The following is a 25,786-nucleotide window of genomic DNA, read 5'->3' on the forward strand; positions in this document are numbered from 1 at the left end:
TCAGGCTCCACTATACTTCCTTTTCTTATTGCAACACTTGGGTCCTAAATTTAATGTCAACACTGCTTAAATGTTTTAAAGTGTCATTTTTTTAAAATGGTTTTCAAGAATATGATCTCCGACTCAGTAAAATTAATTAAGCCCAAAGAACTTTTGCATTTGAAATCTTTGGCTTACAATATACAACCTACCCTTGTAATCTGTAGTAGTGTCCCTTTTTTAAAATAAAGAATGTATTTAGCCAGGTTTCTAAAAACAGCCCTACATACCAAACAAAAGACCTCAGGCTAAAATGTACTTTTCCTCAACAGTAATTAAGTCATCCCTAACAAGGCTAAGAATGAAAAAGAACTACCACAACAATCAGAGTTCAAACATTAATCAGGAAGAATACTCATAAAATAGCATAAGATAATTTGCTTGGGTTATAGGTCCATGACAGCATTTAAGGTCTTGTTCTCTTACCACAAAGATTCAAATATATTTATCTCAGCAGCAAGGGCAAAACGCCCTCCTTAAAAGAAATAATTAGTTCTTGGCTCCCCTACTCACAAGCTGTGCAACCACGAGCAAGGAACTTTAACCTTTCGGTGCCTCCACTCCTCATGAGCACTCCCTAACTAAAAAAGGTTGTAATGAGGACTAAATGAGAGAATGTACCCAACACCTAGCCCGATATAGGTGTTCAACACCCCAGTGTTGCCTTTCCTCTTTCCATGATTGGATCAAAGAAACCAGACTGTGCCATCATATTAAAATCCTATTCCACTGGCATCCTCTGTGTAGTAAGTAAACTCTTACCACATAGCAGTGATGGGACTCAACACTGAAGATGGAATGCATTAAAATTAAAACTTCCCAAAATAATAAAGTGCTCACACCAGTTTAAACTGAATGTCATGATTGTTAGGCACTGGAGTTAAATGTCAGTACCATTTTTCCTTGCTGAATACTAACTTACTTAGAGGACACGTAATTCAGGTCGTCACAGTATCACCCTATCAGAAGCATAGCAACCATAACGAGTCACTTTTATTCTACTTCATATACCAAGCTTAAGTGTGCCACATCCTCAAGACTCAGCACAAGCTTCTCTTAAAAAAAGAAAGTCACATGACATACTGCCGTGGGGTAAGAAAGAAAAAAGATCAGGGGTGCCAGGGTGGCTCAGTCGGTTAAGCGTCCGACTTCGGCTCAGGTCATGATCTTACAGTTCATGGGATCGAGGCCCTGTCGGGCTCTGTGCTGGCAGCTCAGAGCCTGGAGCCTACTTCAGATTCTGTGTCTCCCTCACTCTCTGCCCCTCCTCCGCTCACACTCTCTCTCTCAAAAATAAATAAACATAAACAAAATTTAATTAAAAAAAAAAAGAAAAAAGGTCAGACTGCAAAATACATGATTTCATTAAATCAAAACAAAAAGACTATGCGAGTATGTATACACTCACACATGCAGGAATTTAAAAAAGGAACAAAAGTAAGATATATATCAAAATCATTAGTTCCTTTCACTAGTGTGATAAAAAACTTTTTTTCTTTCGGTTTCCTCTGTTTTTAAAACACTGACCATGTATTTCTTTTTAATAAGGTAAAAAGTTCATGAAACTAGAAAACAAACAGTATTTTGGACCCTTAGGATTTTTCCCCTTGATTTTTTTGCTTTTTGTTTTTTGGGTTTTGTTTTTTGTTTTTTGGTTTTTTTTTTTTTTTTTTGGCAATAAAAAGAGATGATGCCATTTTTTGAACATTCTTCTTTAAACAAAGAGGAGGAAAAAACCTTTTAACAGAGAAATGAAACCAGCTTTGAATAAAAAAAAAAAAAATACAAAAAACAAAACAAAACAAAACAAAATAAAACAGAAAACGAGTTGTGAGGAGTTGGAGGAATTAAAACTCTTGTCTCTGCTGGTAGGAATGTAAAATGGTGCAGCCACTGTGGAAAACAGTATGGCAGTTCCCAAAAAAATTAAAAATAGAATTACCGTAGGAGCCAGCGCTCCCACTTTGGGGTATATATCCAAAAGAGTTGAAAACAAGATCTCAAAAAGCTATCTATAACATCCGTGTTCGTAGCAGCATTATTCAGTATAACTAAAATGTGGAAGCAACCCACGTGCCCGTTGACGGCTGAATGGATAAGGAAAAAGTAGTATATACGTATAATGGAATATTACTCGGCCTTGAAAGGAAAGGAAATTCAGACTAATTCTGATTATGCTAAGTAAAACAAGCCAGCCACAAAAAGACAACTACTGTCTGATTCCACTTATATGAGGTAGTCGGGAGTATTCAAAATTGAAAAGACAGAGTGGAACTATGGTTGCAGGCTCTGGAGGCAGAAGAATGAGGAGCTAGTGTTTAAGGGATAGAGTTTCTGTGGTACAAGATAAAAAGAGTTCCAGGGATGGATTGCGGTGATGGCTGCATAACAATGTGAATATATTTAATGCCACTGAACTGTATATTTAGAAATGGTTCAGATGGTGGGGCGCCTGGGTGGCTCAGCTGGTTAAGCAGCTGACTCTTGATGTCAGCTCAGGTCATGATCTTGTGGTTCGTGAGTCCGAGCCCCGCACTGGGCTCCACACTGTCAGTGCGAAGCCTGCTTGGAAGTCCCTCTCTCTCTCTCTCTCTCTCTCTCTCTCTCTCTCTCTCTCTTTCTCTGCCCCTCTCCTGCTCTGTCTCTCAAAATAAATAAATTTAAAAAAAAAAACGTTCGGATGATAAGTTGTATGTTATTTGTATTTTACCACAATTAAAAAAGCATATATATATGTATATATATACACATACACAAAACATGTATATGTGCCTATGACTTACAAACTATACAAGCTACAACTGTATATATATATTTCCAAATATTCTGAAACATACACAAAACCCTGAAGTTTTGTGTTTTTTTTTTTTTAATTTTTTTTAATGTTTATTTACTTTTGAGACAGAGAGAGACAGAGCATGAGCAGGGAAGGGGCAGAGAGAGAGGGAGACACAGAATGTGAAGCAGGCTCCAGGCTCTGAGCTGTCAGCACAGAGCCCGACACGGGGCTTGAACTCACGAACTGTGAGATCATGACCTGAGCCGAAGTCGGGCACTTAACCGACTGAGCCACCCAGGCGCCCCAAAACCCTGAAGTTTTTAAAATATGTACAAATAAATACAAATGGAAGTGCTAATATTTTCTTCCTGCACCCTAACGGATCTTCCCGGCCCCCCTAAGGAGGCCCAAACCCCGAGACTGTCACGCACCAGAAGGTGATGTCTCTCTCTCTCTCTCTCTCTCCAGCCCACACCTCACTGTGCGCACAGGAAAGAGCAGTACCATCAGTAACACCCCCGACACCAGTTTGCCTTCTCTTCCTCCTGTCCTTCTCTGGCTTTCCACGAGTGCTGAACCCTTCTCCAGGGCCCCAAGCACATGCAGTCCTAACAGACTCAGCGAGTAGCAAATCCCTGGAAAGTTTAGAGAGAGACTGAAATCCGAACCGCATGTAAATGCTACTCACTGGCACCGTGGAGGATCCTTGAAAAACTCCTCAGTGAACTGGTAAAACTTGAATTAGAATGAGGTTTACCAGAGAAGTCTCCTGGGTGCCCTTGGAGCGAGGAGAATCCAAAGCCTTAAAAACACCGCTTATGTGAAAACCATGACCGTCAACTAAGACCCTTAAGTTGGATCTAAAATCAGGCTGTTTGGGGGAGAACGGTGGGGGGCGCTAGCGGGCTGCTGCACAGGGACTTACCTTCAGTATTTCCGGTTCTTTGATATCCAGGGACCTCGTGTTCCAGTGTTGTAGGCTTTTATGTAATCTGTGATATTTATGAGCACTTGGTGGTGTAAAAAACCAGATCATGCACACCGCAGTCATGAACCCAAGGCCAATCCCCAGAAAGAGTCCGCTCACGTAATGGGGGAGGGGGAGGATGAGGTACCCATAGACACACATGATAAAGAAGCCCAGCGTCTTCACCGGCAGCTCCGGGTGCTGCACGGCCGAGTGGGCCTCGTCCTCACTGTCCAGAGTCGGACCGTCATCCGCCGGCACCTCGGGCCCGGCAGGGAGATCCGGGAGCTTGTCCGGCGCGCTCTCCACCTCCGCTTCCAAATCAAAGTCCTCGGTGTACAGCTCGCAAAACTCCTCATCCTCTTTGCTCACCAAGGCAGACAAGGAACATTTCTCAAGAACCAGGGAGCTTGTCTTCAGGCCTGAATCCTTCAGACCGCCGCCCTGGGCACTCTTCGGTTCCGCCTCTCTTGAGGGCGGCTCATCGGAGGACCTGGGGGGGTCACTCCCGGGGCCGCTGGGGTCACTCCCATAGGGGTCCCCCTCGGAGTCACACTCCTCTTCCTTGATGCTGTAGTTGTTATTGCTTTCCAAGTGACCGTTCAAGCTGGACAGATTGGAGAGTTCTGAAGCACTTGAAGATAAGGCTTTGGGCCTATGGCTGCCACTTTCCTCCCCTATAATTTTACTAAGGAGCTGAAAAGGCTCATAGATGACTTCTGAAAGGCGACGCTTAGTGTCTTCGATTTTAGCCTCCATCTCGGGCACTTTAAAAAAGGAGCGCGTATCGGAGGGAGAAGTCAGTGGGGAAGAGGGCGCAGTTTTGGAATCTCCACCTGTGCTCCGTGGCTGTGTGAACTGCTTGAACAGGTGTAAATTGAGCTTGGAGTCCGGTGGTTTATAGGACACGGAATCCGACTCCTGCCTGGAGGTGTCTGTGGACAGAGACTTGACTAACGTCTTCATCAAGTGCCTGTGCCTCGAGGGGTGTGGGGACTCTTTTGGCTCCACCTCAGTCGACAGGGACTTCACAAGGCTCATGAAGGGTTTTGCACTGGAGAGGGTGGAGGCTGAGGCACTGGACGACAGGACAGGAGACTTGGAAGGAGAGGACAGTGGGGAGGAAGAACTGGTTTTCTGCTCAGAAAGGGATGACACACTGGGAGAGCTAGCTAAGGGCCCGGACGAAGATGACCCTGGGGACAGAGCCAATGGCACTGTACTTAATACTTGCACTGCCGGAGGAGGGGACTCCAACAGCTTTACAGTGTTCTCGGAGACGGGCAAAATGGCAGGGGACACGGACAGTCCATCTGCCAGGATGGACTGAGCAGCAGGGCCAGCGGAGTCATAGCCACCCTGGGGTTCAAAATAGAGGTCTTCCTTGGCCTCGAGCCCCGTTACAATGCTTTGGTCGTCCAACCCCTCCTCGAGGTACTCCCTGAACTCCTCCTCTTCTTCCTCCTCCTCCTCCCCGGATGCCGAGAAGTGAATGGCGATAGTGTCTCGGGACACGGACCTCTGCACGTGCACTCTGGGGGCTGATGGTTTTGGCATGTCAATGGTTTTCTCGGCATGGCGACCATTCAGACTTGTCATTGCCGGCTTCACGAGGGCTCAGGCTCTGCAAAAACAGCAAGAAAACCAGAAGTCAGAAAGTCACTTCTCCACAGGAGAAACTGTCATGTGCACACTGGAGCACAGATGTCGCTCACTTCCAAACGGTGATTATGCCTTGACTTGGCAGATGGCCACTGTTTGTCACTTGAGCAGGTCTGATGGTTTAATTTTCACCAGATAAATCCCAGTTAGGCATTCTCTTTTATGAGCAAACTCCAAACTGGTATTACAAATGCCATACAGTCCGTCTCACTTTCGCAACATCTGAGTAATCGTTTCCTCCCTCTTAACTGGCTCATTTCGATCAGCAATTCTAGATTTCAACACTTAAAATAACTGTACAATAGAGGTTACCAGCATCACTTTCGAAGTCCAACGAGATAAAATGCGGCATCCTGGTGATTTTGAGGATCTTGGAACAAAAATTTCACCAGTGTTTTCTAGCTATAAAAAGCCAACCCAGGAGGATTATTGCTTCCATTGCAATTTTCTCAGCCATCCTAACAATTATTTGGTTTGCCTCTCCCACCAAGACTCATACTATCTTGCCACTGCAAAGAAGCAGCAAAGTCTCCAAGGGCAGCAAGGGAAATCTGTCAATGAATTGCTATGACCTGTTGGCTTCTTTATTCCCCAAATGGCAGCGTATTTAGGCAGCCATGAAGACATGGGCATAGGCTGGGGCTTCAGGATAAAGGAAACACATTTTAAACTGAATCCACGATTCAGAGGGCAGGAAAATTAAGGATCAATGCCGTAACCCACCACCAACCAAGAACTCGAAGGGCTACGGTCAGAGACGTGGAAGCTATGCTTTCTGCTCTTCTGGAGCTTAGCAGCCAGCTGGGGAGAAGACAGACACCTGGGCAGCGGAACTAAAGTCACCAAGCCGACTCTGTGACATCTGGTACATTACTTCTCTCCCCATTGACTAATGGGCACCACACATCATAACAGACCCTACAAAGTGGAAATTAGCACCACAATCTGGAAAGAGACCCTGTCAAAGGAGCAAGAACACACTTGAGGAATGAATTTCAGGTGTTCTGAGGAGGCTGAGACCATTGTAGGAAGCAGGACACCGCACTCAGTGTTTTAAACTGATGGGTCAGGGGCGCTTGGCTGGCTCATTCGGCAGAGCTATGCAACTCAATCTCAGGACCATGAGTTCAACCCCATGTTGGGTGTGGAGCATACTAAATTAAAAAAAAAAAACAAAACATTAAAAAAATAAAATAATAAGCGGATGGGCAGGTTGTGACAGAAAGGGCATGATTAGAAAGAGGGGAAAAGGTGTGAAGATGAGCATGGGCATGGTTGTCCTGCCACACGGGTCTGTCCTTTACCTCCAAGGGTGTGGGTGGGGTGGGGTGCTGGGGAGCACTGGGAGACCACCGGTACAAGAGCAGCATCATGGGAAGTGGAAGAGCGGCCCCGGGAGCTGCCAAATAGGGCTTCTGGTACTTTCTCCTTTTCCAGTTGATTCTGTGGGACCCCGAACAAGCCTAAACTTCTCTGGTTCTCAGAATTGTCATCTGTAAAATGGAGAATCAAGAGTTCTTTCCAAATCTAAAATCCTACATGTTTATGACGATTGTATACCACCCAACGTAATACACTCAAACAAGTCATCTACCATCGACGATCAACATTACATTGCTTGCTTGTTTCTTCAATTTGAAGAGCTCCCATATTGAAGTCTTCTGCCAAATATTAATTTCCAAAATGCTGGCAACTGATACTACTAACAGGAGAAAAGGCAAACCCATGGTGGGAGGGGGGCAGGCAACAGTGATCCTGGGTCCCTAGAACAGAAAATACCCCAACGATGACAAGAATTACCATTCAAGGGCCCAGTCACAACATGGACACATCTGAAACACCCCTTTTTTAGTATGAATACTTAAGAGAAATTACTTTCACTGAAACTTTCCAACAGAGCTTTGCCCCTGCTCATCCATGACCCTCAGACTCTCCTATCACCAGTGGATTCAGGAAAAGGACAGACAAAGCCGTTTAAATCCAAGAGCTGAGGGCAAGTTAGAAAGACAAAGCCTCCGGTCTAGGACCATCTTCCCGGTTATCTTTGAGCCAACAGGTTTGAAAGCGTAGTAAGAAAAATACCAAGTGCAACACATATTTTTCATTTGTCACCTAGTTTTATAAGGGCAATTTAAAAAGAAAATGATAGAGGTAATTTAAAAAGAAAAGGTTGATAGTTGATAATTCTCAGTAGGCTGAAAAATGAGTTTCATTTAAATTGCCTTAATAACATCAAGGACCACGTGTAGGGCTCCGCTGTTCTGAGGCTGCCTGATGGCATGGTGGCTGCAAGTTAAAATGACTGCGGGCACAGGTGCAAATACAGAGCACGATGTGGGGGCTGGACAGTGTGAGCTGGTCTTCTGGGGAGCAAGGCGAGAGTGGAGAGGCCTGTCCGTAGTTGAGGGTGGGAAGGCCTAGGAATCGGCAGGCAAAGTCAGGTCCAGGAAGGGGCCCACGGGAGAAAACAGTAGTGTATCCAGGAGCCTGTGGCACAGTGAGCAGGCACCTGCCCAGGAAGGAGCACCATCAGGGGCCTGCTCGCCCACCTCTCCACAGAGTCAGGCCCTGACTTGCCAGTTGAAGGGACCTCTGCTAATCTCTGATCAGACTGTCTCAAGGCCTGTGTCAGCCAGCAGGGCCCACGGGGGACTCCGTGGAGAGCCGGATGCCAGAGAGCCAGCTAAGGGCAGGCAGTCTGGCTCATCATCTAATGTCTCTCTCCTGGGCTCAGGTAAGTAGCCTGAGAGATCCAGAGTAAACTCCCCCAAATCCACCCTGACCATTTATTTCACTGGTGTGCTTTTTGTGCTTGTTTGCTTTTACAAATACATGCCACGTGAGGCCAGAGCAGCACTGCTACTGCCTAAATACAAGAAAATCTCAGGGCTCTGTTCACTCGTCTGCAAAATGAGGGGATGAGACTAAAGAAAAGCTGCTTCTAGGACCAAAATTGCTGGATAATTGAGTGTCCTGGAACCAGAGTGGATACTATGGGTTCCAGACAACCCATCAAGTGGTCACTCCCTCCTCCTGGGGACTACTGCCAGCCTCCTCCTCTCTGTCCTCCCATTGGCTGGCTGCTGGGGCCAGCAAAACTGACCCTCCCACAATCACAGCCCCGCAGGACAGCCAAGGTCAAGAGAAAAAAGCACCTGACTGTTGCCCAGGAAGATTATGTGGTTTGTTCAAGGCCGCAGCACTGACTAAAGGAGGGGGAGGGAGGGACAGTTAGACATGGGCTTTTGACACTGATGTCCTGATGCCTTTTTCACCACAGCAAGCTGCTTCCTCTAGCACATCACGCACATTCTTTATGACTGCTTTGTCCTAGCACCCGCCGTCTGTGCTCCTCCACGGACAGCTCTCCCAGGAACTAAGGGCTCAGTTCTCAACAACCAGCCTGTGACCAGCTGCATGGAGAAATGGAGAGTCGTCTCATTGTCTCATTATCCATCCGACAACCTAGTATCCTAAAAAAGTACCTAGCTCACTAGCGCCTGCCCTCCACCACCCAAACTCAATTATAACTGCGCTTCAAAAAAGGAGACAACCTTATCAAGCCCTTGGGAACTGAAATGCCCGAAAAGGAAATTTCCTTCCCAACAGGTCTCCTTCCAAAGCCACCAGCAGATCACAGGACCCCGGGCTTTGACCCTGACTCCAGAGTCCTCAGAGGGGGAGGGCCTATATCTTACGTTGCCATATAGGATTTCCTGCCAGAGATTCATTTAAGCAAAAGTCTGATTTGGTCATGAGCAAAGTGGGGCTGAAGATTTACTGTGTCCAGCCCCAGAATGGATGGGAATGTTAGAGACAACACTGAAAAACTGAGGCCGGAGGTCCGGTGTCTGGGAGGGCAAGCTGTATTATCAGGCTCACCATTCTGCTGAAAACGAACACTGAATTCAATATTAAAAAGAAAGGGGAAAAAAAAAAAACCCCGAAAACTTCTGAAAAGCACTGAAATTTTAACAACTGGGAAAGGAATAACCAGGCTGAGACTACGGAAAATGGGAACCCGGAGAAGAGCTCTGGAGAAGCCATTCTTGCCCTCAAAACACTGGATGATTCTGACAAATGGGAACTATTTATTTCCTTATTTTTTTTTTAAATGTTTATTTTTGAAAGAGAGAGAGAGAGAGAGAAAAGTGTGAGTGGGGGAGGGGTAGAGAGAGGGGGAGACACAGAATCTGAAGCAGGCCCCAGGCTCTGAGCTGTCAGCACAGAGCCGGAGGCGGAGCTTGAACTCATGAACCGTGAGATCATGACCTGAGCCGAAGTTGGTCGCCCAACCGACGGAGCCAGCCAGGCGCCCCAGGAACTTGAATTTTAGTGCTCTTCTGAGCAGAAATCAAAGTCCAGGGCTGGCTGAGATACAGCACTAGCTGAAGACCCTTCCACAATGAGCTGCTCCAGAGGGCCACACGTGCTCAGCAGTGGGTGAACAAGGAGCAAACCGGCCCTCTTCGAGTTGAGAGCTTTGAGAACATAACGCTAAGTGAAGTACGCTGGTCACAAAAAGCCAAATGCTGTGTGAGTCCACTTATTTGAGCTTTCTCAAGTAGTCAGCTTCATATAAACACAGAGTAGAAGGCAGTTACCGGGGGTTGGGGAAGGGGAAACGAGGAGATGTCTCACGGGCACAGACTTTCAGTTGTGTATGATGAAGAAGTTTTGGAGACTGGTTGCAAAACAATGTGGATCTACGTAACACTACTGAATTGTACACCTAAAGAGTTAAGATGGTAAATTTAGTGCTATGTATATTTAACCATAAATTGGAAATAAAAAATATTTTGAAAAATATTCATTCAAAACTTCACAATGATGTGATATTAACACTGTGAACTACTTATCATGCCAACTAAAACAATTCTATTCAAAAAGCTCACACTGCTCTTTAGTATTTACCATACGGTTACATTTTTAGGTAACAAGTGCAATTGTATTTATGCTCCCATACTTTGTGGGGGTCAAAAAAACTTTAGAGCCCAATGGCCCCTGCACCTTACCCACGTATGTTTCAGGGAAAAAGGATATTTGAAACTCTTTTGCTGATGGGTCTTTCCTAAGGTCTTGACTGCCATTCTCCATTAAAGTTACTATGCCTTGTAAAGATGGCCACTGCTCTCATTAAGACTGAGAAAGCTTCAAAGAAGGGCTTCTCTCCCTAGCATTTATGCAGGATTCTATCCTATCCAGTCTAAAAACAAGGAATAAATCAATGGCTCTCATCTAACCTGAGCTTATAAAAAACAAAGACCTTAAACAGGAAGGTAGCAGCCAACTGCCCTATCATGAAGTCTGTGAGGCTCTCAAACTTAGTACAGTTAGAGTTAGAATATGAAACATCCATGAGATTTATTTTATTTCTAGTCACTCAAAAAGGTTATTGTCGTTAATTAGGCCATGAAAAACCAATCAATGATAAATCAGACTATATAATGAAAGATGAACAACTATTTCAAGACTCAATTTTGACATTTATTAACTCAAATATAATAACCTCCCTGAATTCTGATGATTTTTTTTTTTTTTTTGCGGGGGGAGGGGGCTAATATTCTAATAAAAACTGCCCTTCCTACCTCCATCTGTATTTGAAACAATTCAATCCTGGGATTTTATAGAGTCATAAAAAGAGAAAATAGTTCCTTCCAGGCTGCTCACTTATCAGAAACCCATCCCACTTGGTCCTCCCACATTAAAACAAATAGTGATGTGGCCATTATGATCAACATTATTATTACTTTCTAATTCATATACTAGATTAGAAGGAGTGCGGGAGGAAGGAAAAAGTCAGAGGGGGAAGCAAGGAGGGAAGAGAGTGATTCTGACTGCGAACGGAACTGGTTTCCAGATAAAGTGTGTACAGTAACACAGCAGATCTTAGGAAACAAGCCTGTTTGGAATATGCCTCATTTCTCAGGAGCATCACTAATCCTTCAAGATCATTATTAAAATGCTTTGTCTTTGTAAAATTCAGCCTGTTAGATATTTGCTGCCTCTGAACAAGCTTGCACTTGGACATATGATGTATGAATACCATCTGCTAGCATGGGTTGAGTCAGTCAATAGTTTTAATTCAAAAACTTCTCTTGGCAGGGGAATAGAAGCAAGCTGCATTGTGTTGCAGAGGATGGCTTAATACCTCTTATCTGTGCATTTTTTAATAGGATTTGGTTTTATAAAAAATACGAAAGAGGCCTTAAGACTCCATTTTTCCACCTTGATGCTGCTGAGGAAACAGGTGAATCTAGTCAAACCCACCATAGTAGAAAGGTCTGATTTAGTCTAAAAATCTCAAGTGCATCTGAACAGCTATCCCTTGATTCATTTAAATTCAATGAAGCAGCTGAGAATTGCCAGCAGCCATTCTAATCTGTTAATACTCCACCTCGCAAACAAAAATCAATATTGACATTATAGATAATGAACTAGCTCGGGCCTTAGTTTCATTTAAGAAAAGAAAAGCAAGAGAAAAGAAAGTACTCTACTTCCAGCACAGGCAACCCTCTCAAGACACTTGGACTGATTGTTAGAAACTCAGAATGCCTTTCCCATTAGTTCTTAGATTCTGAGACCCACCCTCCAAAGTTTCTTCCAGCCTGGCAGGGTTCAAGCACCACAAACAACACAACACAGGTTTTATAACTGCTAATAAACAACAGGTCCACCCTCTTGGGCCACAAGGCATAGACCTTTTACCGGCCGCAAAGAAGGTCTAGCTGGGAAGAATGCCATACCCATGGAGGAAAAAGGTGTTCAAACGCATCAACACGATTAGAATTTTGCTTTACAGACTGCTAGATAGATCTAATAATGAAATCCAAGTTCAGTTCACAGTAACTCATTCAAAACCAGGTCACGCCTCCAGCACAACCACACAAAGTCTATGGAGGTTTACAAAGGTTAACGCCGGTGCCACCCACTGTGGGGAACTCAAGGAGACAACAGATGGACATCGTGTATGACATCTATACGAAAGCAAAAAGGCCCTAGAGTAAAATAAAAACCTGGAACAGGTATGCCCAAATCAGATGGTGCTAATTAAGTCAAGAAGTCTGGGAATATATATATGTATATGTATATGTATATATATATATACATATACATATATATATACATATATATATATATATATTTTTTTTTTTTTTTTTTTTTTTTAAAGCAGAAAAGTTATGGCTGGGGGCGCCTGGGTGGCTCAGTCGGTTGAGTGTCTGACTTCGGCTCAGGTCATGATCTCGCGGTCTGTGAGTTCAAGCCCCGCATCAGTCTCTGTGCTGACAGCTCAGAGCCTGGAGCCTGCTTTGGATTCTGTGTATCCTTCTCTCTCTGCCCCTCCCCCGCTCATGCCCTGTCTCTCTCTCTCTCTGTGTCAAAAATAAACAAACATTAAAAAAAAATTAAAAAAAAGAAAGAAAAGTTATGGCTGCGGCCTACACATGAAAAGAATATTGCAGTTATGAAGCATCAGAGCATGGAAAGGCACAGAGATGGGAACAAGAGGGTCGCTGAATGGTTGGGTTAGCTATGGCTGAGGGGCTGCACTGGGGGGTGTGGGAGGAAGGCTAATATTTGAATTAAGGGCAGGGAATCAATTATTCAAAACCTTGAAAGGCTAAGCATTTGGATTTATACTTATTTATTTTTTTGAGAGAGAGAGCATGCATGAGCGGGGAAGAGGCAGAGAGAGAGAGGGAGGGAGAGAGAGAATCCCAAGCAGGCTCCACATTCAGCATGAAGATTAACGTGGGGCTCGATCCCATGACCCATGAGATCACAACCTGAGCTGAAACCAAGAGTTGGACGCTCAACCGACTGAGCTACCCATATGCCCCTGGTTTTGTATTTAAATCTTAGGAAACAGAACCCCTGTAGATTCTTGAGAAGTGTGAAAACTGGGAAGAGATGTTTTTGTTCAGGTGAGTGAGTGCCTGGAAGCTAGGAGGCAGGTGTTGGAAATCTGGAAGAAGGGTAAGAAAAGAGTCGTTAGTGGCTGTGTTCACCAAATAACACATTTCAAAAGCTGATGTTCATGGGGTCTAACGTTAACAACACGCAAATCTGGGAAAGAGTTATAGTGCTCCTTATTCAGTTTTTATTTTTTGCAACTATTTTAAATACTGAAATTATTTCTAAATTAAAAAAAAAAAAACATCAAAAAGGGGCACCTGGTGGCTTAGTTGGTTAAGCGTCCAACTCTTGGTTTCGGCTCAGGTCATGATCTCACGGTTTTTGAGTTTGATCCCCACATCAGGCTCTGTGCTGACAGTGCGGAGCCTGCTTCGGACTCTCTCTCTCTCTCTCTGTTCCTTCAACACTTGTGCTCTCCCTCCCTCTCTCTCTCAAAATAAATAAATAAACTTTAAAAACAACAACAACAAAAGCGGCGTTCCTCACCATTATTTGGCTTTGGATCTGTTGGCAAACGTTGCTCCCTCCTGCCTCCCACTGTTGTACCAGACAGAATGATCAAGGCCAGTTACAGGTAGTAACAGGAGGCAGCCTAAGTTTTACCTTCCTTGAACTTTTTAAAATTTTATTTTGAGATAATTATAGGCTCACAGTAAGTTGCAAAGGAAGTGCAAAGAGGTGCTGTGTACCTTTCACCAACCATTCCTTAAATTTTCAAGCCAAATCAATTCCAAGTGGTTAAGAAGTCAGGTTTTAGGGGTGCCTAGGTGGCTCAGTCCATGGAGCATCCGACTTCGGCTCAGGTCATGATCTTGCAGTTTGTGGGTTCAAGCCCCAAGTTAGGCTCCACGCCCTCAGGGCGGAGCCTGCTTGGGATTCTCTTTTTCTCTTCCCAGCTCTCTCTCTGCCCCTCCCCCACACAAGTGTATGCTTGTGTGCTCGTGCACATACTGTCTCTCAAAATAAATAAATAAACTTAAAAAAGAAAGAAAGAAAGAAAGAAAGAAAGAAAGAAAGAAAGAAAGAAAGAAAGAAATCAGGTGTTAATCACAGACCACCAATCCATCCCTGTAAGAAAAATGCATCTACCTAAGAGTGGAACTTCCCCTTATAAGGACTTTCTGATAGTCCTTCTTAAGGTCTTAAATGGTCAAGTTTAGGAAGGTGTCATCAATAGATAATTCCCAATACAGCATCAATAGATACGTAAACAGGCAATTCAACTAAAAGTTCAAATGGCCAAGGAACAAACAAACGAAAAAGGCTCAGCTCACTGAAAGCAACAGATAGCTGGGAAACAAATCAGTGAAACAATTTTAGTCATCGAAAACCATCACTGAAATATAATCTGTGATGCTCTCAAAGGCACACTGAGACAAACTGATTATTGTTGCCCTAATGGTTGGAACATGATTAGTAAAAAACTTTTCTGAAAACAATTTTGCAGTAACTATTAAGTCCCTCAATAATGTTCATTCCATACATGCACTAGGCAAAATCAGAGGTGGGTGGAGGGCGCCTGGGTGGCTCAGTTGTTTAAGCGTCAGGCTCTTGATCTGGGCTCAGGTCATGATCTCACCGTCCTGAGATGGAGCCCTGTGTCTGGCTCCGCACTGGGCGTGGAGCCTGCTTAAGATTCTCTCTCTCCCTCTGCCCCTCCCCCATGCTCTCGCACTCACTCTCTCTCTCTCTCTCAAAAAAAAAAAAAAAAAAAAAAAAATAGAGGGCAGCAGGCAGCATTAATGCCAGTCTTCTCTGTATAATGGGCATATCAGTAATTTTTACTTTCTAATTTTAGACCAAATACTTCCAAAATGTGGGAAAAAAAATTACATGTAAATGCATGCCAATCTTTAAAATAAAATCACGATCTTTGGAATATAAAATTGTACTAGCCCTTCCCTCCCCCACCTTACCCATGAGAAAACTAAGTTACAGAAAAGATTCATTTTTATAAAATGAGTCACACCATATGTATACATGCGATCTGTTTTTATACACAAGACTCCACAGAGAAGTAATCTAGCACATGGGTATCAATGAGGCCTTTGGCTTCAGTTCCAATAACTTGGGAGGAGTGTGACCCTCAGGCAAATTAAAGCCTCTGTTTAAGGGTCTTAAGCCTCTGTTTCTCCATCTGTAAAATGGGAACGGTAAAAGAGTGTTCAGATTAAATAAAACAATTTATGTAAGGCACTGAGCATGGTCCCTGGTATAGAACAAGCATTCCTTAAATGTTATCTGTGCTTGTAAGTATTTCCTCACATCAACAGAGATTCTTTTACACATGATTTTAAATAGCTAGATAAAATGAATATTCCACAACAGAACCATTTCATCACATCCACATCACTTGGAATTTTTTGCTGTTACAAACAATGCCACAATATATTATGATTTTATACACAGATACACAGTCTTTGTCTCTCTGATTATCTCCTCAGTAAATAGTTTTAGAAGCGGTATTAGGGGTTAAATAGCATATGTACAATTTTCGAAAAAACAGTTTTCAAGCTCATTGTAGAAACCTTCTAAAACAGATGTATGCAGAAGAAAAGTGAAATTTTCTCCTGTTCCCCTCGAATCAACAGTTTAGAATGTATCCTTCCTTCCACTCGTTTTATTTGCATTTATCAACACACACAAACACATAAAACTGTTTCTGTTTTTTTGTCTTAAATGAGATCATACTATACAGATTGCTTTGCAGTTTGTTTTCCACTTACTATTTCTTGGACTTCTCCCCATGCCTATCTATATAAGTCAGCAGGTACGCACACACGCACATGCTTTTTCCACATAGTACAGATATACCATCATCCACTTACTCATTCCTTTGATAGAAATTTGAGGGTTTTTTTGAGTTTTCACTATCAGAAACAATGCTATCTTGAAAAGCCTTTCCTATAAATCTTGTATACAAGTGCAACTCTATCTGTAGGGTACATTCTTAGAGGTGGAATTGATGGCTCAAAGGAGGTGCCTGTTTACAATTTTGGAACTGTCTTGCCAATTTGCCCAATTTGCTAACGATGTATGAAGCATCCACCTTGAACTTTTGTCAAGACTGAACATCGTTTTTAATTTTTGTCCATCTGATTGATAGTAAAAAGGCATCTCAATGTTTTGATAATCACTTCAAGCTTTCCCCCCTCTGTTTCCCTTCTTCTGTTAACCAGTCATTCATACTTCTTTGCTCAAGCATTTTTCCTACTCACTTTATGAGTCATGGACAGTTACCACTTTCTCTCCTGTGTGTTGCAATATTTTCCCCCATCTCTGATCTGACTTTTAACTTAATTTTTAAATATATAAAGTTTTCTATTTTGAGGTGTTGAATCTCTCAGTCTCTTAACTTTACAGTTCTGGGTTTTATACTTCCCAAGGAGGCCTTCCCCATTTCATCAGCATAAGAGCATCAGTCTCTGAAATCATTGCAGAAAATGATGACAATAGCATATACAACACACATACTGTTCTCTGTTCCTCATACAAGGATCAAACTCTTGAGAAAAATGGACTGATACGAACAATAATTTCTCTGTATTTCCTAGCCATAATAAACGGTCAAGTATTTGAATCTTTCCCCTCCAAATCGTATTAGTACACTAAGAAAATCTAGTTTATTTATTTTTTTAAATTTATTTTATTTTATGTTTTTTACTTTTTAAAATTTACATCCAAATTAGTTAGCATGTAGTGCAAAAATGATTTTAGGAGTAGATTCCTTATAGAAAACCTAGTTTATATATCTGAATCCATTCGTATCTACTGATTGCTTAGCTTTTCCCACTCTCTGAGAAAGGAAGTAATGGGTGGAGGTAAGAGAATGTGACTTGAATGAAGGTTTCACAGAGCCATATGTGAGCTGGCCCTGGTAGACTTGACGGGCTAACCACAGAGACTCAGGGATTGAGGGTACATTCTAAGTGAGGGACAGACGATCAGGAAAGGGAAGGAGGCAAGAAACCCAAGACCATGATGAAGATCTTCAAAGTCACAAGGTACTGCATTCCTGGCAGAGGCATGGTCCTGGATGGCCAACTGGCCACACTGAGGTTCCTTCTAGAGAGGCCAACTTGCCTGCAGGCCCCATCAGATAACATTCCCCCATCCTACTCAACCACCATTGTGGATGTGACAGGGAAGGTCTTGAGCTGAAGGCAGCCTAGTGATAGACCAAGTCCAAAAGTTCCACCCAAGTGTGAGATTCTGATAACTGTTCAGTTGGTAGAAGCATCAGCCACTGAAAATTCATACCTAGTGAAGCCATGAGGCAGCAGGGTCAGGAGCTCGGAGGGAGACCATGCCACTCAAATGACAGTGATGGAACTCACCCACTTCACCTCCCTGGGCCTTGGGTTTTTTCACTGTAAACTGAGGGGACCCTCCTGGTCTTCAAGGAATTTTCCAGAAAGCTCTAAATTCTCTCTGTCTATGGTTCTATGATTCAATATTCATGGAACAGAACCTAGAGTCTTATTTTCTCATTTCGCCAAGAGAAATTCTTGGCAATTGCTCAAGTCAAGTACAGGAAACCAGAATACACTTGAACTGATTGATGTGTCTAAGGCAATTAAGTCAAAATATTTTTCTAATAATATTGAAACAGTTCATCTCACATTAAGAAATACTTCTAGACCTTGTCTTGCTTAGACCAGCTGTGGAAACATCCCTCACTTCTTCTGGACACAGGTGGAGAGTTCGCTGAGTCTCCAGAAGACGAGATGCAGATACTCAGCGCTTGTGTGTGTGCCGTGGCAACGGAAAGCTTCACTCTCTTTTGGATTCAAATTATTCCTCCTCCAGGTTCCCACCTATCCTTACAGGGACACAACTCCATACCCTCTCACGACAAATGATCTCCCTCCTCCACTGCCTAGCGTTTTTGGTTTTGTTTTCAAATGGGAAGAGAGCAAGGTAAGAGAAAGAGAAGGGCTGGCCTAGTTTTTAAGATGAAACCACCATGTGTACCACCCTCTGTAAATCATTAACACTGCTATCCACTGCCTGCGAGGCGTCCCCACCCCCAGGCCCGCGAGTCACTCCCACTGCCATGGACCTCTCCGTGGACCTCCATCCCACCTGCGGTGGGGGGTCGGGGGACGGACTTCTCCAGATCCCAGTCAGGAGGGATCTGAGCATGCAGACCTGGACTAGGACATTGCTGTTTCCAGGAAATTCCTGAATGAGCTCACTGATTTCTTAGTCAGATCTCCTAGTGGTGTGATTCCAGGCCTTGTCTCTCATCCAGGCCTCCAGTTTTGTCTCCCTCCTTTCTCCCTCTAAGCAGATGGCCCTGCCCCTAATTCACTGGGAAGGTGGTAGGAGTTGCCGTCTTGTCTCCCATACCCAATTATGCACACGAATCACTATTCTCATCCCTTGGCTAGAAATTCTTCTATCTGTTCCTCTCTACTCCACACCCACACACAGATCTTATCTAGGTCCAAAGAGGTCTAATTCTAAACCGAATGGACCCATTTGTCCCCTCATTCCTGCCCACCCAACCCAACCCCACACTAGGGACCACTGATTCTCCAACCACCAAGGATCCAACCCCAAAGGTCATCTCTGATGTTCCCTTCTTTATTCTCCAAACCTCTTTTCTTCCCCACATCCTCTTGACGGAGTTCTTTTATCACCTCACACCTCAACATTTCCTTCTGGCTTCATCCCCTGTCCCATCTCCACCCACATGGCATCCTGCCACCAGGCTTGTCTTCTTTAAACACTACTCTCATCACGTCATTCTTCTGCTCAAAAACCTTTCTTGTTCTTGTGTCTCTTTGGCTTCCAGGGTCCAACATTACACGGCCACCCTCTCTCTCAACCTTATTTTCCGTTACTCTTCAACGTGTTCCCAACGTTCTGGTTGGGTTTGATGAACTATCTCCTCCTTCCCACCTCCATTCATGCAGCTCTCTGTATTGGAAATGCCTTGCCTTGTCAAGTGCTAGCATCCTCCATGAAGCCAGTGATGCTTGAATTGAACCCCAGGCCTTCCTCCTAGACAACTCCAGCCTCCCAGCTGACCCCCTACAACATTTATGCCACACAAGTAATCAATAGAATGTGTATTCTCAACCAAGAGTAGTTGACTTTCAAAGGTTCATCAGTAAGTCAGTTGTGTGAAATTCAAAATCCATTTATCCCGAAGGAAAATACATGGGAAATAGGTTCTAGGCCATGAAATGTATGCAATCCACAGTGTAACTTAAGCGTGATACGAATGTACCTTTCCAACCACGCAGAAGATAACTCAAAAGAAAAACACATTCTGAATTCAGATAATTCCAGGACGAAGGCCTCTGTCCATACTCCAGAAAGAGACAATTCTAGAGAATGGGAAGCCAAAAGCCAGGGTATAAATCGAAACACTTCTCATGCATCTGCTCCAACCCGACCTCTAGAATCTGAACTCCAATTTCCAATCTAGCCCAAGGACAGGAGTCTGTTTTAACTCATGTGCAAAATTTTCTCATTCAATAGAAGCAAGACCCTGGAAAAATACAGAGGAATTGGACCTGTCTCTGCCCCTAGACACATAGGAGCCAGGTAGCCGTCAGAGGACATGCTTCCTCCTGGGGCACCTCCATGCAGCAGCAGAACTGCTTTGGTGACTTCCAAGCATCGCCATGGCAAAAGGCATCAGGGAGAACACGGGGAAAAAATATTTTTTACTGTTTATTTTTGAGAGAGAGTATGAGTATGAGTGGGGGAGGGGCAGAGAGAGAGAGAGGGAGACACAGGATCTGATGCAGGCTCCTGGCTCTGAGCTGTCAGCACAGAGCCCGACACGGGGCTCGAACTCACAAACCACGAGATCACGACCTGAGCCGAAGTCAGATGTTTAACCGACTGAGCCACCCAGGCGCCCCAAGAACATGGGGAAATTTTAAATTTGTCCAGAGAATAGAGCAGGGCACACAGATAACTTCTAATTAGGAACCTGGTGGCCACTCCTCAGTGGGGATTAGGTTCTAAGGTCAGTGCAAAAAGCAACCAATAGCCAAGATTTCCCCACAAAGTACTGTATAAATGCTTCAGGTGACCTTGTGCAGTCACTGTTGTGCCAAGTCAAGTCTAAGAAACTTCAAGGCCAGCAAAAGGATGGAACTAAAGACAAGACTGAATGTGGCTGGCCGTTCACCCCACTCCGCCCCCAGGAAGGCTAACAAAACTCTAACGCAGATGGGAAGTTCCAGAAGCTCCCGCTCGCCTGCAGCATTTGCTCTTGTTTTAATGTCAAGTCTCTGTGACCTTAATACACATTAATAGGTGTGCTGGGAAGATTAAGGTGGAAGGTGGGGAGTTTTCTGAAGTCAGAGAAACCTGGTTAAGAATTCACACTCAAGCATTCCAGCTTCAGATCCCTGCTACACTGCTTACCAGTGTGTGACTGGACAAATTACTGCAAAAAGCCTCCGTTTCTTTTGGAGAAAAATGGAGGTAACAGTGCCTACTTCAGAAGGGCTGCTGAGAAAATTAAGAAATACCATTTAGCATATGTAAATTCTTAGTATCAGCATCCACAGCAGGCGGGGCACATCTTCTTTATCCTTGCCCATTGGGCCATGTTATCAAGGACCAAATGGCTGGTCTCCAGCCTCTCTAACCACCTAAACTAGAGACTGTCCTGTCTGACTTCAGGTTTAGTTCTGGCAACTGTGACCATTAAGAATTATAAACACAAGGGCAAAACAGAAATATGGAAAGGTCTATAAATTGTAGTGCAACATGAAAAAGCAGAAGTTGGGATGGTGAGCATTAAAACAAACAAGAAAGAACATACAACTAACAGGATCCTAGGAGGCTACAGAGACTAAATATTAACAGTTGGCGCTTTACTGTGAGTTGTATTTTTTGCTTTTACTGCAGGGCTGGTTAAAAGGACCACTTTTAAAATGAAGGTGCTGAATGAGGTCTGTGGTTCCACCAACCTCTTTTTTTCCATCCCTTCCCCACTTTGGCCACATATTTTTGCCAGATTCTAGCAAATGATGTTTAACAGTGATTGGCTAATTCTGTTTACTATTTTTCCATTTCAATGCTGATCTAAATTTTAACCAATAATCCACATTCATAAAGGGTTTACAATAACATTATGAAATCAAATCACTGACACAGGTGTAATGATGATAAGCATTGCTAAGTAAGCAAGAAACAATCAGTTGCTTAACTCTGATAGTCAAGGTCAACCTCATTCTAAAAGGTAGTGAGAGAACATTCAGTTTAAGGAGGGAGACCCGATACTACCTCTAATAACAATGTCTAGAGTGAGACCAATCCTGTCTCAGAAATTCTTATTATGTCACCTACAGCCAATCAGAACTTGGAATCAGCATGAAACCATACAGGCTTGCAATTCCAAACAGAAGAAAAGAAACTTGATGATTTGGGTAGCTTTTGTGTCCTCATCCTGGGTAATGCATAGTTTCTATTAAGCCTTTTGAAATGCTGAAAACGGCCCCCTGGCTCCCATGGGGTTTCTTAGCAGGTGTCAGGTTGGAACCACCAGCCTAGGTCAGCTCTACCTAGGAAACTGGTGGGACAGCCGATTAGCCACCTCTAAGCACCTTCTTATTCCTAGTAATCAAAGGGCAAATGAATCTTAGGATTGGGCGGAGGGGAAATGTACCAGAAAATCTTAGGAAACGTGTTCATGCAAAAGACTCAACCACCCCTGCCCATCTCAGGGCTTATCATAATTGAGAAGGGGGGGGGGAATCAGAAGACAAATAATTTGAAAAAAATTCCCCGGTAATCACAGCCTATGTAGGTGAACACACATGCCCCCCAATATCTACCATGGAATTGAGACTCACTGGTCTAAATCAACTTAGAATATCAGGAACACATTATACTTACTAACTTACACACACACACATACACACACATGGGAAAGGGTGATGAAACCACCAGGAAGTCAATTGGAAATACAGTACCTGCCATTCCTAAGCACCAGTAACTAGTTGATCCAGTCTACATCTATGTTAGAAGGCACTGCCTTAGAAGCAACTGCTTTGTAAGAGGCGACTGCTCTGTACCTACAGTAAAAAGGCGGGGAGGTGTCTCTCTGTCAAGGTTAATCAGTGAACTACCTCAGACCTGTAACAGAGTATAAATTGTGAAATCAAGAGAGCCTCATTTCAGATGAGGAATCAGAGGTGGGCCACTGCTTCCATGGGCATAGGACACAACTGGCCTGAGTTTTGCTCTTGATCTTTGATACACCTGACTGCACTGTTTGCCCCTTGAGTTGTGGCCTCATCTCCTGGGGCTGGTCCTAGTTTCCCCCCCCCCCACCCGACCCCAACCCAGACCCTAGGTATAGAGCTGACCCCAGCCAGGGAGGGCCTCCACAGCTGTCCATTCCTGAAGGTCTGTTTCATTGCTGTCTCAAGGACCAAAAGCAAGACAGAAGGCAGCAATGAAGGGCAAATGAAAAAAAAAACAAAAAACAAAAAACAAATGTGGATGCACAAAGTAACGAGAAAAAGCTGTTTCTTGGTAGATAAGGGGGAATAAGCACCAGGAGCGGTTCATAACCAGAAATACGAGTACACGGCTTAGAACCAAACTGCCTAATCTAATTCTGGAGGCACTATAAACCTGATGGCTGTACTGGGGCCCCATGTGACGTTTCAAAGAAGAGAATGCTGTAAAGTTGAGATCTTGATGTTCTTCCGCTCATGGGCCCAACAACTGCCTAGAAGCAGCTTCCTGCCCTTTCCAGATGATTAGCGCTGTGTTGTTGGGCTTCGCCCTCCAGCTTCTGTGGGTCCTCAGGGAGTACACTCGGCCAAAGCAAAATGCCAAAACAGAAGCAGCATTTTCCGGCCATCCATGTGTAATTAGGATACCATAAAGTCCCACAGCAAAAACTCAACACCCAAAAGCAGAGCCTGGGGCAGCTGAGACTAGCTGGGAAGTGCCACATCTCGGGAGTGGCCTCGCTGGGACTGCATCTTCCGATCTGTCAAATGAGAGTCGTGATGGTGAAAGCCCAGCCCTCAAATTGCCAGGAGAAAGAATAAATGGGACAGCACTTCATAAACTGTGAAGCTTGGGCACCGACAGCATAGAAATGTTATAATTAACCACAGGGCTCTCTCCCCACGGACAGGATGGAGTAAAGAACACCAACGGAATATTATTATTTCTTCTCAAAGACCTGTTTGGCAGTTACTTTATTAAAAAAATTTTTTTAATGTTTATTTTTGAGAGAGAGAGAGAGAGAGAGAGAGAGAGCAAGCTGGGGAGGGGCAGAGAGAGAGGAAGACACAGAACCCGAAGCAGGCTCCAGGCTCTGGGCTGTCAGCACAGCGCCTGACGTGGGGCTCAAATCCACTAACTGAGAGATCATGACCTGAACCGAAGTCAGACACTTAACCTACTGAGCCACCGACGTGCCCTGGCAATTATTCTATTTAAATAAAGATGTCACATGGTTATCTTCAGAAAATAGAAGGGTTTTTTTCATCCAAAAACTTTATGCAGCCACTTTCTGAGCTGAGACGTTAACTTTTACACAGGCCTCGAGGCCTCAAGGCCTTACCAAGAAGATCTCGTTTAAACCAAACAACTCGGAGAGGTAAGTACTATTATTCTTCTCACATTTTGCAGATGTGGGAAAAGGATGAAAGTGGTTTAGGCAACTTACCAAGGCAACAAAACTACTGACTAGCAGAGCCAGGGCTCACGGTCCAAGGCCATGCTCTACACCTCTGCACTTACTGCCTCGCTCAGGTTATTTCCAAGGACAAATCAATCCATGGTCAACAGAAGCTCTCTACAGGTGCTCTGTGCTTCAATAAAGACTTACATCTATTCAACATTTATTGAGCGCTGGCTGCACGCCAAGCCCATCACTGAAAGACAAAGACCTTCACACCGTCTGTCCAGGGAGAGCATCAACTCCAGGGGGAACCCTGAGTCTAAAGACACCTCAGGAAAGCAATGAAGAGTACTTTTTTTTTTAAGTTTATTTATTTATTTTTGAGAGAGGGAGAGAGAGCGTGCATGCATGCACACACACACAAGCACGAGTGAGCGGGGGAAGGCAGAGAGAGAATCCCAAGCAGGCTCTGCACTCTCAGTGCAGAGCCTGTGATGGGGCTCAAACCCATGAACCATGAGATCGTGACCTGAGCCGAAATCAAGAGCCAGATACTCAACCGACTGAGCCACCCAGGTGCCCTGAAAAGTACTTTTTAAAAAGTCCCAGTACAGGATTCAGCATCCGACTCTTGATCTCAGCTCAGGTCTGGATCTCAGGGTTGTGAGTTCAAGCCCCAACCCACGTAGGGCTCCACGCTTGGTGTGAAATCTACCTTAAAAAACAAAACAAAGCAACTTGTAGTAATTCACAGAACAGACTATAAAATACTTAGTTGTATTGTTATAGGCCCCTCAAAGCCTGCTTGGGATGACAATCAACCTATTAAGGAAATATGCTCCGCATCGGGAAGACTTTCTTATAGTATAGTACACCACAGTTTACAGCAAAAAGAAATCCGGCAGGACCTAATCAGCCCTCAGCACTACGTGGTCTCCCCACCTCCCCTACTTTATTGCTGTATATAAGTAAATGTTCTATTGCATGTGCTAAAATTGTAAGAAAACCCTAAAAATACTGCACCTCCCTTTTTGTGTGCTATGGGAACATATTTCCATCTTAGGGAAGTCAGTCACAATTAGCTGGGACTTCCCTGAGACAGTGAGAGGCTACATCAGATGAGGCTGTGTAGCAAATGTTCCATCCACGTTATTGATTACCTGGTGACTTTATTGATATCTGTCTTCCCTTTTATACTAGCCATCTCAGGCAGCTGCTACCACAGATTTTCCCTATGTAAACTACCCCACAAAATGTTCATCTAAATGTCTTCAGGGACTACCATATGGAAACTGACTTCAAAAACAACATCCAAAGACAAGCTCTTATTTTCTTCTCAATTTATTATGTCTATAAAACAAGAATTTGGAGTTGATTGTAGATCTAAGGCTCTCTCTTTTATTTTAAATGTTTATTTTATTTATTTTTGAGAGAGAGAGAGAGGGAGAGAGAGCGCACGCGAGCGAGCGCAAGCAGGGGAAGGGCAGAGAGAGAGAGAGGGAGACGAGGATCCAAAGCAGGCTCCATGCTAACAGCAGAGAGCCTGATGCGGGGCTCGAATTCACGAACTGTGAGATCATGACCTGAAGTCAGATGCTTAACCAACTGAGCCGCTCAGGCGCCCTAAGGCTCTCCTGACTTCACAATTTATGCACTGTTACAGGTCTGTTTGCACAAACATTTTAATTTCAGCCAAACCTTTCTAGCTGCACATGTGGGATTTAAGCTCTAAGAGCAGAGACCACAATTTAGCATCCGGTACTTGCCATTTGTATCCTGCCTTACAATGCGCAAAGCAGTA

At 44.0% G+C, this 25,786-nt stretch overlaps 1 protein-coding gene and 1 long non-coding RNA gene across 6 annotated transcripts in view; one reads left to right on the forward strand and one right to left on the reverse strand.

The window, feature by feature from the left end:
• TEX2 (testis expressed 2) overlaps positions 1-25,786 on the reverse strand; it is a 105,473-nt gene that overhangs the window by 56,417 nt on the left and 23,270 nt on the right. For 3 of the 5 annotated variants that reach the window (XM_042917530.1, XM_042917534.1, XM_042917535.1), the window contains exon 2: positions 3,744-5,409. In XM_042917530.1, the coding sequence (XP_042773464.1) occupies positions 3,744-5,384 (1,641 nt within the window). In that variant the 5' untranslated portion in view covers positions 5,385-5,409. Of the gene's footprint in view, positions 1-3,743; positions 5,410-6,751; positions 6,941-17,624; positions 17,748-25,786 lie in introns of those variants that run through there. The other 2 variants (XM_042917533.1, XM_042917531.1) reach the window with 2 other exon arrangements.
• Positions 17,752-25,355, forward strand: LOC122207393. Its single transcript, XR_006196819.1, has 2 exons — positions 17,752-18,284; positions 25,186-25,355. It is a non-coding gene; the product is annotated as an uncharacterized LOC122207393 (long non-coding RNA).

Source organism: Panthera leo, chromosome E1 (genome assembly GCF_018350215.1).
Source record: "Panthera leo isolate Ple1 chromosome E1, P.leo_Ple1_pat1.1, whole genome shotgun sequence".
In the NCBI taxonomy this organism is placed as follows: domain Eukaryota; kingdom Metazoa; phylum Chordata; class Mammalia; order Carnivora; family Felidae; genus Panthera; species Panthera leo.